General features: G+C 36.4%; 1 protein-coding gene across 1 annotated transcript in view; it reads left to right on the top strand.

The window, feature by feature from the left end:
• CCDC146 (coiled-coil domain containing 146) overlaps positions 1–19,337 on the top strand; it is a 69,320-nt gene that overhangs the window by 36,202 nt on the left and 13,781 nt on the right. Inside the window, exons 4-12 of the mRNA XM_049813664.1 lie at positions 6,314–6,371; positions 6,920–7,096; positions 7,720–7,793; positions 9,030–9,257; positions 10,199–10,385; positions 14,169–14,264; positions 15,480–15,650; positions 16,983–17,071; positions 17,180–17,344. Of these exons, the coding sequence (XP_049669621.1) occupies positions 6,314–6,371; positions 6,920–7,096; positions 7,720–7,793; positions 9,030–9,257; positions 10,199–10,385; positions 14,169–14,264; positions 15,480–15,650; positions 16,983–17,071; positions 17,180–17,344 (1,245 nt within the window). The remainder of the gene's footprint in view (positions 1–6,313; positions 6,372–6,919; positions 7,097–7,719; positions 7,794–9,029; positions 9,258–10,198; positions 10,386–14,168; positions 14,265–15,479; positions 15,651–16,982; positions 17,072–17,179; positions 17,345–19,337) is intronic.

Below are 19,337 nucleotides of genomic sequence, written 5' to 3'. Positions count from 1 at the left end.
TGGTGAACCTGACTCCTACCAGCTTCATTTCATGCCCTGTAGTTCTTGCATTGGATGAGACGAGACAGTGAAAATCTGTTCCTCTCTTCATTTTCACTGCTGCAGGATGGTTTGATAGATCTCTTTTGTATCCCCCCTCTTAATTTGCCAACTTTCTAAACTGAAGAGCTTCAGATTATTTAATTGTTCCTTGTTTGGAATCTGTTTCATGCCTGGTGGTAACACTGGCTCTTAATATGTGTTGTGGCTGTGGAGTGAGGAGGATGTGCCTCAGCTATGTGTGGATTTGTTTATTGGGAGAGAAGATACTGCTTTCCAGAAATGATAGGAATTTTAATGTTGGAGTAGTGTAAAATGAACAGGACTGGCAGAATACATATGTATGTGGGGAACGGACGAGTGAATGTAGTGGGGAAATGAGAAATGAGCTATGAAGAAAAACAGGTAATGGATGTGAATACATGTTTGTAAAGAAGGCATGGGTTTGGTGCTTGTGAAAGACAGTGAAAACGAATGTCCTGAATAGAGGTGTGAGTAGCAGGTGATCTAGTAGTGACACTGATGTAAAATGATCTACATGCCTAATGGATTTATAGAAATAATAAAGCGATGTCTTTTGAAATATCTGTGTGCCTGGGCGGTGTCACAGACAGAGGGGAAGCCACTTCAAAGATATTATAAGTTTGCCGTTAGTTGACTGCTTGGTTTCCTTCATTTCTCAGAAGGATAGAAACTCATGGTCCAACCTCTCTTGGCCCTTGATCTCTCTGGAGCACAGTTTCCCTTGTTGTCCGACTGTGTTAACACAGTCCCAGCTGTGCTTGGCACTTACAAGTAAACTTCTCTTTGGGAATTATGACTAACGTTTGTTTCGTCTGAAAACAAACATATGGCTTATTTACCTTCTTCTGTATAGCGGGTGGGGGACATGGAAGGGAAAACCTTTTGAAGGGAATATCTGTGTCTCTTATCTATTGCTTTTTTCCATTTCTTAGAAGTCTTGGATCTTGTCTACTCAGAACTACTGCTGAGCTGGAAGCGAGAGAGAGCCTCTGCAGATCTGCTGCTTCCCTCTTTCTGCAAGCCTCTCTTTCTCTGAACCATCTCTCCAGTCTCCGCTGCCTTTACTTCCTGCCTCAGTTCACTTTCTCTAATAGCTAAGGCAACTTAGCACCCTTTTGGCACTCAGAATCAAATCTGAAAACAGTAAACTTTTTCTCTTGAAGAGTCATAACATTAGCAAAGGGGTTTTTTGTCTCAAGGTCCCTTAGTATTCTATGTTCTCTTTTCCAAATTTCATTTCCTATTTACTTGCCTCTGTAAACAGTTTTTTTCCAGATCAGATACCTTTTTCAACAGCTGAAGGTGATAGTTCATCTTCTATTTTAATTCTTTATTGTTCCAACCAGCAGTCAACATTCCAAGAGTAAGTATAAGTTGCTTTCAGCAATGTTGTATCACCAGGTTTTCAGAAAATCTTGTGACTTTTTTCATTGCTTGAGTAGGTACACAAGGTGTTCAGAAGCAGGTCTGCTGCGCTTCAGCTGTCAGGGAAGTCACCCTGCGGGTGACAGCATGCGCGTGGTGTACTCCCACTGCAAGCGTGTGCCTCTTCTTCCAGTTTGTGTTCCGGTTCTGCTCTACCGTTGTACTGGGTTCGTTGCTAGTGTGTCTGCCCCAGCGCTCAGCACAGCGGGGGAGCAACAGTTGGAAGGATTTTACTGAGGCAATAAAGTTTGGGCCACTACCCCAAAGTCAGAGCTGACTCCAGGAGTACTCTTCCTTTCAAAAACTATTAGGCAAGTCTAATAAAGTAAAAGGAAAAAGAGTGATCCCAGTTCAGTCCTGGTACAATTGCATTCAAAGACATGAAGTTTCTTCATATAACTGGGACTGAACAAGCCTCAGTAAATTAAGAATATGGACTGAAAAATCAGATTAGCACAAGAACAAGGAAAGAATCAATGTGATCAGCAAGGATTTGTTCTAGCTTGAGGAAACTTTTCATTTTAATGTCCACGTGAGGCTTAGAGTCCTAATTTGTGAGACAAAATAAAGAAGAGCTGCTTTTCTTCGACAGGTAATAGTATCAACAATCATTTATTACTGAGAAATAATAAAGATATAATTGAAATTAATTTATCATCTGAACCATATATTTAAAAGCAAGCAATTAATTTGTAATGAAATTATCTATAACAAAAGTTTGTGAGGTTAAAGGTGACTGATTCTTGAAAACAATTTTATTTTAAAGCCTAGGTCCAATCTACAGCCCTCACAGTCATTTGTGCAGGTAACAAAATGGCTATTTACCAAAGTGCTATGTGCTATTGCATGCAAATCAGGATTGCAAAACTGAGTTTGTCCTTGTAGAAGCATTGCAAACACAGAAAATTATTTCAATGCTTGTAATTATTTCAGGATTAGTCACTCCATAATTGAAAAGTGAAAAGTTAAGCTTTTGTCCATAGTTTTTCTAGTAAAGAATTACAAGCCATAAGTAAAATAAAGTGAGTTACAGTTGAGGCTGTTATCAACTGGTCTTGTGACTGCATTCGCCAGTACGTACAAACTAATTACAGCTGAGAGCCTTACAGGAATCTCATTCTGGCAACTTGTCAGCTGTGATATCTTCTACTTGTGGTGACTAGATTTTAGTTGTGAGGTGCTGAGCACCTTCTGTGGGTTCCTCAGCAATCCCAGCTATGTGTCAGAGTAGCTGAAGGAGTCTGCTTTCTTGCAGGATGAGATTTGTAATGATAACAATGTTCTGGCTATTTTGTGAGCTGAGGAGCTGAAATGGACCTCTGTTGACAATTACCACTACATTTCTTAATCTCTCTGACTTAATTTTTTTATTTCTGTGTCAGTTTGCAGCTGTAGACATCTCTCAGGGAAAAGTCTGGAATGTATTTTCATTAATGGTCCAATTTTCCGAGTGCCTTTTTTTAACTCATTATATCTGCATCCACGGTAGCTTTTCATGTACAGTACTGCTATTAAGCTTTATGAAAATAAGTAAAGCAATGTGAGAAACGTTTGCAAACATTAATGCTTAAACTTCAGAGTTTCATCTTCTTTTCATTATGTATGTTGTTACAGGTATAATAATGATAATAATAAAAACCACATGATGTTGAAAAAAAGAAGGGCTATAAAACAATGGGAATTACGCCATTATGGCAACAGAGAGAAATACGTTCTTTTCAGCTGGTAATTTGTCTCATCCTAAAATAGGCGACCTGGGATGTCAGATGACCTGCCCATTGGAGGTTCCTGTTTTTACCCCTGACAGTAAGGAAGCCTGGGGATGTTAGCGCAGGGGTACCTGTCTAACTTTTGGATATGGGCAGCTGGACCAAACTCATTTCTCAAAAGGGAGAGATTTAACTTCTTTCTTTTAGCGCCTTTTTCTTTTCTCACCTTCACTGGTTTTTGTGTGAAAGTAGTTGGTCTGCCAGCTCTTAAGGTAACTTGGTGCTTGCTGTTCAGTGTTGCTTTTGTTTGTGTCACAGAAAATGAGGCGTTCAAACCGTTTTACTTTTGCTGGATGGAAAAGTCTTTGTTGTGAAAGTGGAATGGCTCCCCAGGAATCTGTCCTCATGAGTGAGGAATGTGACAAAAGAAAAGTGGTGTCAACTTTGCTCTCCCTCCTAATTTTGGGACTGCTCTTTTGATCGTCTGGCATGATATTGTAGAGGACACAGCACAGACTGATGAGAAGCAATGCAGTACCTCTTTAATCAGTTCGCACAGGACTTATTTAATCAGTTTTTGTGGCAGTCAGAGTGACAGGTATTTGTGCAGAGTGGACATTCATTATAATTAGTGTGATTATGCCAGTCCCAAGGAGTTCAACTAGGAATCCTGCCAAAAGTATGTTGGGAATATTAACTGTCCTTATTAACATATTTATGCATTTAGACAACCTGTTGGTAAGTGCAAACATTGTGTTTGACCTGTGTGGCATTCCAGCACAGTTGTAGCTTATGGGCACAGTATGGAGGGGCAGACAAAATGTCACTGAATTGAAGTAGCTCAGTTTTTAATGCATTTTGATCCCTGTGCTCTCCCTCATTGACTTTAAATAGTGGAATATAAAAGGAGTAGTTCCTGAGCCCCACTGCAGCAAAGAAGAAATCACCTTATGGTGTTTCCTTCTACTCGCATGTACTTGCACTGTACACCTGCAAAATACTCCTGTGTCTTTCTTCACTCTTCTGTGCAATTTCTCAAGTTATAATAGATTTTGCAATAGTACTTTTTTTTGTAATTAATTTTATCAATTTTGGGGGAAGACTGATCTAAATTCAACTTTTTTTTCTTTGAAAGATTTTTTTTGCAAACTCATTCACTCTCTGGGTTTTCAAACACTGGCATTCAAATTAGTTTTTAGACTACCAGTCCCTGTAAAGGCATACTTGGACTCTGCCCATACAAGTATACATACATGCTGTAAATCAACAACATCTACTCTGTGTCTTTATTTGCTCTTTGCTCTTCATCTGAGCTAGAGCTTGTCCTTCGTGATTTTTTTTTTTTTTTCTGGATTGCAACACCACCAACCCTGTTCTCTTTTTTGACTGTTTCCTTTCCTTGACTAGAAAGATGTCACCTGAGGCTTCCAGGTATATGCATTGCTCCTGGGTTGGAGGACCAAAATATAAGAAACCATTTATTGAGGGGGAAGGAAACCTTAAATCAGCACTGATAAAGAATTGAGCACAAGATCCTAGGGACAATCCTCCACGAGGCTCGCTGCTGGGAAACTGATCTCTCTCCCCATGACCACCACCTTCTGAAACCTGAACCACCACCATGCAAAATCTTAGGCTGCCACTGAAAGTTTTCAGAGAAAAAAAAAACAAAAACAATCAGCTGCCTCTCTTCTGTATCAACCGCTTTCAGAGGCAACTGTAATAGCTGCTTTGCATCAGTGGGGCTGCCCCAGGATTCCCTTGCCATAGTTAATAGCTCCAAGTGAAACAGCTATTTCATGAAAGCCTGTCCCCTTCTCTTAACACTTCCCTTATTTAAAGAGTTATTTATTCTCACAGACTGCCCTGAGTTTCAAGGAGGCCTGACGAGCACATCCTCCAGCTTGAGTTACAAACAAATTTAAGTGCTGAACTTGATTCTTTGCTATATCTGAGACAGAGGATTTGGTCCTTCCACCTATTCCCCAGCTGCAATCCTTACTCCTTTATAGCCTGAGACTCAGCAATGTCATCATATGTAGAAATTGCATTGCAGGAACCTGCCTCCTTTTTCCAAATCAATAGCACAAGGACTTAATTAAGTTCAGTTTGGTCGTGATGGCATGCAGACTGCTATAGCCCACTTACTTCCTGTAGGTACAGAATTGTTTTGTGCAGACACTTGGGATGTATTGATGTATTTCTTCACTTGGGCTGATTTTTTGTATTTGGTATTACCTACCTGCCACCAGGAAGCTCCCTATTGTAAGTCCAACAAGCTTGTTGGTTCAGCTCCACTTTTGTAGTCACTCCTTCATCTTTCTCAGGGCAGCATTACTGAAAATACATCCAGACAATCTAAGACCTTTCCTATTTTCTCCTTTCCTCATTCTTCCCTCCTTCAGCATCTGTCTATTGTTGCTTGAAATTAAATTGCAACATAGTTTTGGATATAGGTTAAGATCACCATGGCTATTCAATTTAGTTTTCTACTATACCCCATTGACTTAGTCTACAACCTCTGTCACTTTTCAGGATTTATTTTCACAGGTCCCTGTTCAGATTTGGGGAGCTTCACTTACAGTTGTTCACAGTGTGAATGTATGCATGAGCAATCACTCAAAGGAAGAAGAAAGGTTCTCATTAGCAACTGCACTTTCTTTGATGTGTGATGTCTTTGTGGATATTTATAATCCACCTTCTCTTTCTTTTTGCCTCAGTTCCATGTTAAAATTTTGTTTTCTGAGGTTGGGAGGAACTGTGGGTGTAGGCTGCCATCTGACTTGTTATGCTCTGCTAGTATAAAGGCAAGGGTGAATGAGGCATAAATGCATCCCTGCAGGAGGTGGTAAGACTAAGAAGAATCAGATTCAAAAGTTTACATGTGTGCACTGTAGAAAAAGCCTGCATATGTACAACCTGTCTTTCAGGACTTCCAGTTACCAGTCAGCAACCTTCCCTTAAATCTGGACACATTTCAATTGTCCCTGATGATAATTCACTATACATTTTAGTCTAACACAAGATAGGCTTCCATACTTTTTTACCATTTACTATAGTATAGCAATATTTATTATATTACTAATATATTTAGCTCTATTTTGATTTTCCTGTAGTTTGCAAGAAGAAAAAAGGCTTCTGGAAAATGAATATGAAAGAATTCCAAAACAAAGGGTAAGTACAAAACATGAGAAAAGCCATGTTTTATGTTCTGTCAGCTAACATATGTAAACATCAATGAAAATTTTTTCATGGTGTGTAACTCTAAATCTTATTTAAAATCTGGAATACATAGAAAAATCAAGAGGTAGATTTTATAGGAGAGGTTATATTATATCATTCAGGTTTGATAACTCTAGGGCAAGCAGTGAATAATTGATTCAGAAAAGATCTGGATTTTCTTGTTTACTCAAGAAAATTTTTTACTGTATTCAGCAAATGGATACTGCATGTAGAGATAGCTGCAGGTTTTTTGTTCTAGGATGTGAGTATGGAAAATACATTTGCAGTCATAAGTCCTGATGAATATATGTAGTTTTGTCAGAAATAAAATTCTGCTGGTTATTGATAGAAGAAACACACACATGGCAAAAAATTGTATTTCCTACCTTGTTGTAATGAATGTTATCATCATTCAATGTTAATGATTCTGTAATATCACAAGCCTGCAAAATGTAAAAGGAAAAATAAAATTAATCTGATCTTTTACTTCATTTTTAAAGGAAGTAGATAAGAAAATTAAACAGCTGAAAGAAAATTGTGATGAGCTCTGCAAAGAAGTAATCCAAAGAAAGGCAGAAATTAATACAATAAAGGAAGATGTTTTATCCAAGCAAAAGCTGATGTTAACAGATAAGAAAGAAATGGAAAAGCTTCTGGAGAAGCAGGCTAATTTAAAAGTAACACAAAATTAATTGTGTGTATGTATATCTGTGTATGTGTGTGCATGTATGTGTGTATGGGTACATGCTTTGTCCAAGGAAATGGTGAAATTTCTGGATGTTGTTTGTCATTCCAAATTCATGAGATGGCATTACATTATATATTACATAATTTTTCAATTGGTGTAAAACATGCTGTTGTGCCATATCTGTTATTAATCCTTTAGAAAATAATAATAGTCATGGTTTTGATTAAAAAAAATCATTTCTATAATGACATGTTTGCTATGTTGTGCTGTTGTAGGCTGCTCTAACATATGCCCAGATCCAAGTTAATACAGATTTATGCTGAGAATTAAAAAACATAGCCAGGTCTTTGCTGCTTTCCTTTCCATGGTATAGATAACATAATCAGATGTATTAATAAAATCCAAGTGTAATTTTTATCTTGCAGACATAATGAAATCATAAATATCAATGTTCAGTTTCAAAAGTAGCAGCTACAATTCTCTGGGACAAGCTGAAGTAATTTAAAAATATGTTTCCTGCCCATTTTCACAGCAGTTCTAGATGAATATTACTTCTATGAAATCTCATCAGAATCTGAGGCTATTAATCTAACCTTTGTGTTTTGTCACTAGGATGAGCTAGTTAAGATCCTTGGTGTTCCAGCACAACTTGGAAAAGAAACTGAGAAGATGAATCAGAAAAAAATGTATGCTTTTAATAAATTATATATACATAAATATGTATGTATGACTTCTTTTCATCCATTTGTTACAGAGACGATTGAGTATAGTTGATTAAAATTAGGGTCAACATTTAAAAACAGCATCTGTAGTGCACTTAAAATCTATGCACTGTACTGAAAAATATAGTATATGCAGTGAGACGTTGTAAATTTTAGTACAACAAAGAAAAATTTAGAACAAAGCTTGGTCAAAAAGTGCTTAACCATCTTACTGTGCTGCATTACTATATATCAGATCTACTTAGATTTTTTAATGGAAAATAATGTTACCATGTAATCCAGTGATTAGGCTTTTTTACAGTTTCTAGTTCTCAGTGACTGTATAGTAGCTTATCTCTATTGGCCTCAGTTAAACTAGCAACTTTCACAGTGAACAGTCCGGCCTGAACTAAATAATCATTCTTGATATTTCTGTACCAGTTTTTAGTCAGAAGTGCTTTGCTGTAAGCTCCTGATGTGAATTCTGGTCTCTAATATTTCAATGGAAAATGTAAGCCAGTAGCCAGCCTTTTCTTTCTCTTTCATGTAGTTGGGTTTTTTCTTCCCTGAAGCATGACATGTGCTGCTTTCTGTACATGTAAAACCTAATTAGCACTGTGCAGTTTCAGCCAGGTTGCTCACAGATCCCAGCAGTCCAGTTGCCATCCAGATAAATGATGGGGTTTGTACCCTGTTTGGGCACAGGGTTACAATGAAGTTTTTGTTTCTCCTGCTTGCTGTCCCTCTTTGTAACATAGAAATTGTTAGACTACGTTATATTTCTCAGTTTTAAAATTTGTATAATGGTTTTCTTCTACATTTTCCTTACTACTCAGCTTAATGCAACTCTGCCATCATAAATATAAAATGTTTTTCCTATCGTGTTACAGAGAAGCAATTTTAAAAAACTAGTACATTGTGTAGATTGCTATTAATGAAGTATTTAAATGAGTCTTTATACTTGTGTCACATCACAGAATGAACTAACCAGAGTTCCTAGTCTTGGGAATAATATTTAGAAGTGTCACACCCGTGTACCTAGTAATCTTGACAGAAATAATTTTACTAGAACTCTTTTTAATACTGTCATTGTGCTGAACTCCCTGTTAGTCCTATGGCTATCTGCAATTTTATTGCTGGAAACTGGCAACTTACATTTTGCCATTTAAATATGCATGTGGAAAAGTTAACCCCTACTGTTTTGTTAAAATATATCCACAGCGATGCAGAGAAGAAGAAAGAAGCCCTTAATGACCAAATAGAAGAGTTGAATGGTACCCTGAAAGCGATTGAAAAAAGGACTGAAGAGATTTTGCAAGAAAGAGAAAACGTAATGAAGGAGTTGGATGGGAAACAAATTTTGCTAGAAAGCAAAGAACGAGAATACATTACTTTGACAAAATTACTAGAAATTAGCAGAGAGAAGGAATCAGCGGTCCTATCAGACAGGTTGGAGTAGTAGACATAAGCCATGTAGTATGAGTGAACAATCCTCTGTTCTCAAAGATCTATTTCTTTTTTCTGCTGTATTGCTTATGTTTTCAAGTTGTATGCTGCAACCAGTGCAGACTAGAAGTTATCATCAGGCTTCTTTTTGGCTTCAGAAATGCTTATATAAACTACTGGAATCTGGGATCTGGCTTGAAGAAGAACATCAAAAAGCATAAGCATTTGATAAAATCCTGGGAGAATGAAACTGGATTTTGCTCTGAATGGGAAGTCTTTTAGAGGTTTTCTCTCTCCAGTGAAAATATTTTTTTTTTCTGTGTAACCCATAGAAAGTAAATTGAACAAGAAAACAAATATGTCAGTATTTTCATTTTCACGAGGGTCATAGATTTCTGCACTCATGTACTCCTGAATTTCAGTGGGGACTGGTTACTCATCTCTCTAATATTCTGTTGAATTATGAGCTTATATATATTTGGTAAAGTAAAACAAACTGTTAGGTTAGTTGCAAGCTTCAAATGATTCCTTCTTTCCAGAGGAAGGTGTATAATTGTATCATGGCCATACATTCAGCAGCAAAGCTTTTGCCTTTAAAGTTTTGTATCAGAGGATAGTGGCATTTTAAATTGAAATGTTTCAGTGAAATGAAGATGTAAATATTCCCTCATACTAAAAAATTTGTTTTCTTCTTCTTATAAGTAATAGTTTCTCTGGAATTTTTAGCATATTTAGAACAGACTGTGAGACCTCATTGACATCATTAGGAATATTATAATTGATTAAGGTTATAAAAATGCTACCTTTTTAGGTCAGTAGTTCACGAGTTTATCTTGCTGCTCAGCCGTAACAATGCAGTACTCAAAACCCATTAAAATGATCATGCCCATTTGCATACATGTCTCGGTCAAGTTACATGTTTCTAAAATTCCGTGTCTATACAGAGCAGCTCTGGAAGAGAATTTAAAAAAATGTGTCTTGGAGAAAAAAAAGCAACATGATATTCTCATTCACAAGCAAACACAGAAAGAGAGAGAACTGAGAAATTTAAAAAAGATGGAGTTACAACTGAATATGATTTATGATTCCTTGGAACAAGATAAGTCACAGCATAAAAGACTCAAAGCAGAGGTCTGTATGAATGCATTGATCATAAGGATTCTAAATTTTCTTGTAAGAAATCTGCCTATGAAATCTTTTCACTGGTCCTAAAAGGGGGAAGGGTAGAAGGCTGTTTTAAGTCTTATGCACATAAAAGTGTCAAGAGTGTTGCTATAACTAACAAAGAAATGTCTAGGTGCTCTGGCTGTAATAAAAATACAGCATCAAGATATATTTGCACTATTCTTAAGAATAGGATTTTAGGTGGGAGCTTCATATCAAGGAGAACTGGGAGATTATATTGGCCCTGTGGTGTCATGTCTTCCTTTAAAGCACTATGGAATTGTGGTCATTTATGAATGAAATAATATAATGACTTGCCCATTGGCCTCAGAGAAATTTGTATCAGAAAAATAGAGCCAAGTACTCCCTAGTTCCCAAATGATGAAAAGATGCATCTTTTTAAAATGTGAAGGTTGTTTGTACGTTACTGTAAATAATTTAGAATGTATTTAACATTATTCCAGGGGACAGGAAACTAGCACTATATAAAGTTTGCTAGTAAATAATATGAAATAATTCCCTATGTTCTCTTTGTTTCCACCAAAATTTCACCTTCCTCATTTCCTCCCTGCATTAGTATTTCACCCATTCCTCTTTCCATCCTGATTTACTCTTTTCTTTTTCATTTGTGCCTTCTACTATGCTGATTTTAAAGGGCAGTCTCATTCTGCTTGCCTATTCAAAGCATTTCCTTTCTTTTCTCCTTCCAATTCTTTCTAAAACTTTACTTTGTCTATAAATTTTTCATATTCTCTTCCTCTCATCACTGGTTCTTCCATTTTCTCTTCCCTAAGCTTTTCTCCTTTACTAGCTCCTTGCTTAGTCTAAATTGTAAGATAGTCTTATAAAATTAATTTTGCTTCCCCAGGTGAATATTTTCTCACAGTACTTGTTGTTTTGTACCTTGACACGGTGTCCTTGAAGTTTTTCTTGGTCCTTCTAAGCAATTCAGCGCAGAAAAAAGTCTTACTTACATCACTGTAAATTTTTTTTAAAAAAACTGTATGATATCAAAACTCATACATACTTAGCTTTGCTATTGAAACAACTCTAAACATTACTCAATAATATTTAATATTATTAAATAATACCATTTTTTTCCTATCTCCCTTGAAATTCCTCCTGAGTTCACATGCGTATTAATTACCTAGTAATATAAGCCCACCTGGGAGGAGGGAGGAAAGGTCTATAACTACACAAAAAAGTTTTAGATTTAATTTCCTGAAACACTGATTAAAGGGCTGACGCATATTCCAGACTTTGTTCTTAAAGCTCATACTGGGTTTCTGTTCAGTATCAGCTAAGAGAATTTGGGAAATGGTATTTTTTCGTGTGTTCCTATTGAAGAAATATTCCTGGAGGGAGAACCACAATTGTTCAAAAACATGTAATGCTAAAATCAAATGCCATAACTCACCGATGGCTGTGGTTAGAGTTCACAGTCCTGGGTAAGATCCAAACCCAGCCCAACCCCTTCACACTGTAAAAGGACGACATCTGTAATGAGACCCTTAATGGTTAAGTTGCATTGCAGAGGATTCCCTCAGTGCTAACGCTACGTTATCCTATAGGCTTGTATGGGTCTTGCAAGTAGCATCATCATGAGGAGTGAAGGGAAGGGAATACCAATAGAGATAGAAGTGGAATTCTAAGCAGTATTTTACTCCAGAAGTTGCAGGATGCTACCCTAACACAAACAGGCCATGGCAATATAGTTGTTTTAGCCCATCCTTCCATGCTCTGTTTTCTCTGATTCCTTTCTTGGCTCTTTTAGAAGATCAAATGTGAAATCACTGCTCCTCTGCAGCATGGTCAGTTCAAATGCAGTACCGGAGTACAAAAGACTAGAGTGGCAAGCTTGATTCTGCTTGGCTTTTTCTATCTTGAGGCTATTTTAATTTGGAAAACTTGGGACCACTCCTAGGAAAAGTTAAAATATATTAGGTAGCTAAAGACCCTTTAACTACTTAGAAAGGTGTCCTGGTTAAAGCACAACAGAAAGCCAGATTAACATTTATTCATTGTGACTCCAAGTGACAAATTTGCAAGAATTAGTTGCTAGTATAAAAATGTGATTGCAGAAGCAGCAGTACATCAGTGTGCTTCCCCAAATTTGTCTTACTTTAAATCACGTGCTAAGTGCAGAATGACTGGTTTGTAGAATAAGGAAATTACAGGAACACTTCCTTCAAATGTGTTTTTCTTCTTAGTAAGTTGTGAAAGGTCAGCTATTGCCAAACACCAACATTCTGTGTGAAAGAGAACTGGCCGCTCCGGCTGTTGCCAGCCCAGAGCAGAACTGCAGTTCGTCTCCATGCATGCCTTCTCTTCAGTCAGGCCAACGCAGAGACAGCCAAAAGTGCCTAAGTTTAGTCATGTCTTATGTGAACAAAAGCCCTTAATGGATTAAAGATGTTTATATGAGCTTTCTACTTTTAGACTCAAGAACTTGATGGCATCTTTAGAATCCCACCTTGAAAATGTGGAAAAGCCTACTTACAGACACTAGAGCCTTTTGCACAACAGAAGTGGTAACTAGTATATGCTCCACAGAAAAGCTGTGTTTGCTCCCTCCACAAGAGTGAAATTAACTTGCTTAGAATAGGTTTTATTGACCTTTTAGCAAACCTAAGTCAAATCAAACCTCAGAGGTGGCAGCTGAAACCAAAGTAACTCCACAGTTTGACCTTTACTGTGCCTCTCGTTTCCCTTTCCCTCAATGCAAGTGAACAACATCTATTTCTATAATATTATCACAGAAGTGAAAGCCATATGTACAAAACATCTCATTATCTATATTGAGGCATAGTGTTTTGAACTCTAACATCTGGTTGAGATCTGAGAAAGATACCACAGGGTTGCGTGTATTATGTTTGAATAGCTTCCAGATGTGTTGTTTGCTGTCATTTTGTTCCCACCTGTATGAATTACAGATTTGCAATTACGGACAGGCAACATATGCCTGAATAGTTAGCCTGCTGTATTTATTTCTTATTTACTTATAACTGTAATGAATTTTTAAGTTGTTAGTCACTGTGAGGCCAATACAGCCTTTTGCCTTACAAGTTACATCATGCAAGTGGTTGTAGTGGGATTATTCAGATATAGTTTCATCAGAAGGTAGTTTCTAATGTATCTCCCTTCACACACTTCACTTTAAAATCTGATTGAATAAACAAATTTTCCCATAATTTACAAGAAAAAATAGTACATAACTATTTGTGTTGTTAGTTTTGACTTTCTAGACCCTAAGGAGGGAGCAGGGAAATCCTACTTTAATAACGAAATGCAAAAAATACGGTATCAAATCTACACAGATATGAAATATTTACTGTATTAAAATCAGTGGTAGATCTATTTTTTTTCCTTCAGTAAGGTCAGAATTTCACTCAGAAAATCCTCTGTGAATTTAGAAGGCGACATTTTTACATAGTCTCTCTTTGTGATTTTTGCTTTTTTAATGACAGTTTAGTTGCTGAAAAACACAACCCTTATAAATTCAGTACTTACTTAAACTGGGCTTTGTGAAGTTTAGTGTTTATAGTGAAATTCTTAAAAGAAAAATTTGAGAAACTTGGATATGTTGCTGAAGAACTCTACTCAATGAAGAACTCTTGGACTAGCTATTGTAACCAGACAGAAAATTAATTTCTTAATTTGTGTAACTACTTCAGATAGATAGATTAACTCCAGTTACATTTTTCACATCTTTTGTATGCATCACTCAGTGTGCTTGGTTTATTTTTGTAGGCAGAAGCTATCCCTAAAAGTAATGGATTATTATTAGAAAGACGACAAGAACTGCAGAAGGAAATTGAAATGACCAAGAGAAGTTTAGCTGAACAGGTGCTGAGTTCTGCTTTCTCATACTTTTTCACTGTAACAGTTGGTTTTCAATCATGAGAATAAAGGGACTGTTGGAATTTTAAAAGATGGGAGTTTCTAGATGCAGCTTTCTGGTGAGAAGACATGCGATAGTATTTGTTCAATTTTAAAGACCACTTGTTTGTCATATTTAAAAAACATTTTTTCGGTATTACTGGTCACATATTGGAAGGCAGAAAGCAAATTTACTTTCTAGGTTAAGTCCTTCTGAACATCATTAACGACATTACAACTGGAAATATGATGGGTATAAATTTCCTTGGCATATGGCAGAATGCCTTGTTGAAACAAGGACAATTCAGCATTTGTACATTATAATTTTTGATCTTCAGAGTTTTGTCATTTGTGGATGTCTGTCTATACTCAGCACAGCCATATATAGTGTGGAACTGCAGATGTCTTGATCATGAGACTATTAGTACTTGCCACTACATAAATGACTTTATAAGAAGCCATATATTTCAGATATACTGTCTTCTTAAGATCATACATCTTTATCTTCTTTCCCTTATATCCGTTTTTGGTTTGTGCTGTCTTTGAAATCGTTAACATTATCAGGTGGGATTCAGCTTGTGTTTGAATACATATACATTCATTATCTACATGTCACTATTTGTGTATGGGGTATGTATCTAATGTGCCAGGATAGTCAGTAACAATCTAGTCATGTAGTCAGTGGAGCCTAGGAAGCCATCCATTCACCTCCTCCTAAAGAGGTTAGCCTACACTGAGTAGAACAAATAGCTCTTTAGAGTTCACTGGCTGGATTGACAACACTAGGCATCTAGATACTCTGTTTTAAATGTCTAAATTTGGTCTCTTATATGAAAGCTCAGTGTCATCCATTGTGTAATATGGACATGTCAAGACCTGTCAGTATGCTTATTTAAAAATTATGTGGCCATAAGGAACCATTCTGCCCACTGGGCAATAGCTGAAAGACATGCTAGATTGAGGAACAGAAATGCTTCTAGGTGATAAAATATTTTGACATGTTATTATAAGGCTTGTGCATGGTGTTTTAGCTGGTATTTTAAAGCATTTTTTTTATTTTTTTTTAAAACCATGTAGTCTGTATCTATGTGTACTTTGCAGATAAACCGTAAGTATTTCCAACTTTGGGTGTGCCAACACTGATGCATTGATGCATAAGGAATTGAATTTAATTTTCTTTAGGAAATGATGTCAGATACGGATGCCCACATGTTAGAAGAATATATTGCTGAAGAAGGCCGGCTTTTCAAAGAGCAGGAAAAATGCAGAGGTGACTTATCCAGACTTGCACGTCTGACTTGGCTCAAAGTTGAAGAGAGGGACCAGAAATCTAGGGATGTCCAGAAAGCCCAGGTAAAAAATTATCTCATATAATTGGAAGACTCTTCTAGAGTGAAAGCTGGTATATGAAGAAATTAAACTGTTAGTGAGGAGAGCCTTGTGGACTCTCATTTCCCACTTTACTTTGAAGTTCCATCACAACACAGGAAGCTCAAATTACTGTGTTGTTTTATTGGCAATTTATGGTGCAGTGCAATAATATATTAAAATATCATGTCACAATTGAAATAAGGTATTTGAAAGGACATTTTCTTTCAAGCCTATGGAATAGAGAGGCAGAAGAGCAGATAGCCTCAACTGAGATTCTCAGAAGTACAACTATGTGTTTTATTTTACAAATATACAGACATTAAAAGAAAAACAGAACTGCTACTCATTCCAAGAAGAGGCAGCAATTTTTATTTTCCTGACACATCTCTGGGTGCAAATTGTTATATTAATGTGAAGAAAGAGGGAAAGAAACTTTTCCTATGGTCACAGAAACTAGGGCTAGTCATTGGGTTTGCTGCCTGCAGTTTGCTGGCATTATAATATCATATATGTGCTGTAATGTTGCACAGTTTATACTACCAGGTTTATATAGGGGTACAAGGTATTTCTGCTTCCACAATGTACATCTGTATTCAAATAAATTAGATAAGCTACCCTTCTAACACTTTGGGAATCTTTGAGTGTCTATAAAAATAGAGTAAACAAACATGTCAGTAAAAATCAGTCCATAAACAGATCCAAAAAACAGACAATACAAAGTAATGAACACACACACGTGCCCAGAGTTACAACCCAACATGCACCAGCTTTTTTAATACCAATTTCCTCCTCCTGTTACCAGTAGGAGGTGAGAAAAGGCCTCTCCATTGAAAGTTAATGACACGGGGTATTAAAGACTGAACACAACTGAAAACAAAAGGTCCAGAGCCGTAACAAAATGTACCATTCTACTCAATCGTCAGTGATTGCTTAAAAGCCGGGAAAGAGTTAAAAAGAAATTACATTTGAAAAGGTACAATTTCAGTGGTGCATATGCCAAATAATTATATAGTGATGGAACCGAGCGCCTGATTAACAGAAACACTAGAAGTCCAGATACAAGGGACCAAGCATTTTAAGATGCAGCATCAAATAATCTACATTAATAATAGTCTTTGTAAGCTTAATATACATAGAAAAACTGTGTTCTTTAATGTTGCTACAATAAAAGCATTTCAATTAGAATAAGTTCTTAGAATAATCTCGCCTCACTGTGTTTTCCTCATCTAAGAGGAATAGCTGTTCTGAGTAATTTCTTTGAAGATATTTCTTTGATATGTCTACAGTGCTCACTGAATTCTATTTAAATTTCAGATACAACTCCAAAATATTATTAAAGAAATAAAGAGAAAGGATCTTGAAATAAGAGAGTATAAAAAAAGGAAAAGACAAATCCAAAACCAGTAAGACAATAATGATACATTAGCTAAAAAATGTCTTTTAAAGCAATTTTTATCCATGTATACATAAAATTATAATAATTATTTCTTTCACACTTGTCATTTCCTCAGACTCCAAGGATTTGCTAAAATGTATGAAGTTATCCAAAATGAAAGGAATAAATGTATAAATTTGGTGCATGCTGCTCAGCAGAAAGCAAGTGAAATTAAAAAACGGGTAAAATTGCTAGGAAATGAAATAGAGAATTTAAGGAATACTGTTATAACCAAGGAAAGGTGAGTTTTAAGCAAGCTGTAGATCACAATTATAGAAATGTAAGATTAGAAAGAATCTTAAGAGATAATCTAGTCCAACTTCAGCTATGCCTATATCATCCTTGATAGTTATTATCTTGATTTTTAAAATTTGATTACAAGACATTTAGCAAAACCCTTACATAACCTGTTCCAATTTCTTGTCACCCTAACACTTCACAATTAGCTTGGACATTACTGCGTGTCACAAAGCATTTTTGAAGTTTGTCTGCCTACTCTTTCACTTTCCTGTCCTTTGAAGGGATAAATTGTCATTGCATTTCTTTTGTATCACAGTTCTTGAGCCTCTGGTATCTGAATTATATGCTATTTCATTCAATATGAACAACACTGCTGTACTTATACTTGCTTATCCATCAACAAAAAGAAGTCCAATACATACGTGATTCCACAATAGGCCAGTGCATGGTACTATTAACTCAGTCGCTAGCTAGTAATGCAGCTGTCTGATTATTAAATTAGAACAAACTGGGTTTCTTGGTTCAAACTCAAACTGAAGTTTATTGGATAATGTTTATTTCAGATCAAAAAAAACACGGTTTCAATTTCCAGGCATTCCTAGTCAAGATGAAAGGTTACATTCACAACAAAGAGGGTGAGGCAGAAGAGGGGGTGCATGTGACTCTATTTTTTTCCTAGACAGTTAGTGGAGACGTCTTTTTGCCATCCTGGTGATGATATTCTGCAATATAGAAAGAATGACAATGGCTCTGAAATTGGGAGTTGGGAAAGTAGGAAGCCAGTTAACTGTGTATTCAAAACAGCACAGCCAAAATTCAGTAGTTTAAAAATAATTCGGTTTTTCCCAAAACTTTACTTTAGATGCCAAAAAATTGCACAACCAGACCAAAGAATGCACTCGGGATACATTAACTCAAAGTATACTGTGAATCTCTCGGAGTAGCTTGATTTCAAAATCATGCTGGAGGTAGCTAGAAAAGAAGTGGAACTTCAGTGATATAAGTGATTTTGTCAAGACACACAAGCTGACATTTTGTGCTGAAATTTTTGAGGCCTTCACAGTCAATCACTGGTGAAAGGAGGGGGGACAACAAGGCTAAGAGGGCAGATACATATTGTCTAGATATCAGAAATATCTAATTATTATAGACAACCCTACTCCAGTACAGATCCCACAGATCCCATTTTGGTCTCTACAAACCTAGTTTTAAAACTGGCAAGAGGTACTGAATTATCACTAATTCTCTTGCCTATGGAAAATATTTTTAATCCCAGTAATAGACTTTAGTATCATACTATCACTGACTTAACTGCAACCTACACAATCTGGAGCACAGAGTATCAGTTCAAATAAAAGGAAGGGTTTTTTTGAAAATATTTAATAACACATTGCATTTCTGCAGTACTGTCATGCTTTCAATCTGAAACTTGCTTTACAGAAATTTAATTCAATCCAGTAATACCCTGTGGAACTGAAGGTGTTATACACACAGGGAAAATGAACTAGAAAGAAGCTCACTGCTCTGTGTAGAGTAATTCAGCAATGTAATGATGGAGCCCTGAGGGGAGGCAGGATATTTCATCCACAGTTCTGTATTTTAACAGGAGACCATGCTTCTCCTTTCACTACCTCTTTTGTATGTTGACGTGAATATCTCCCCAGTGTAGATAAAGTAGTGATGCCTGGTCAAGAAGTGATACTTACCACAATCAAAGGCAGTAACTCTAAGTTCCATGTCGTGAGCAAATGAATGATCCATGTGGCAACAAGAATCTGTATTTTAAGTGAAGGACCATCATCTAGTGGCCTGCAGAGTCACTAGAAATAATGAGTCCTGTTCTTTATTTTTATGGGTCTGTAATGAGATCTTGTCACTAACCTTTCATTGTGATTTTTTTTTTCTCATCGGTCAAACAGGAAATTGATCATTTTCTTTCTTGTGTGAATGTTGTGATAAATTGTTTCATAAAAAATAAACTTGAAGACCTTTGA

Source organism: Accipiter gentilis, chromosome 11, assembly GCF_929443795.1.
Source record: "Accipiter gentilis chromosome 11, bAccGen1.1, whole genome shotgun sequence".
Taxonomy (NCBI): Eukaryota; Metazoa; Chordata; class Aves; order Accipitriformes; family Accipitridae; genus Astur; species Astur gentilis.
This window is presented reverse-complemented; position numbering and strand designations above follow the sequence as displayed.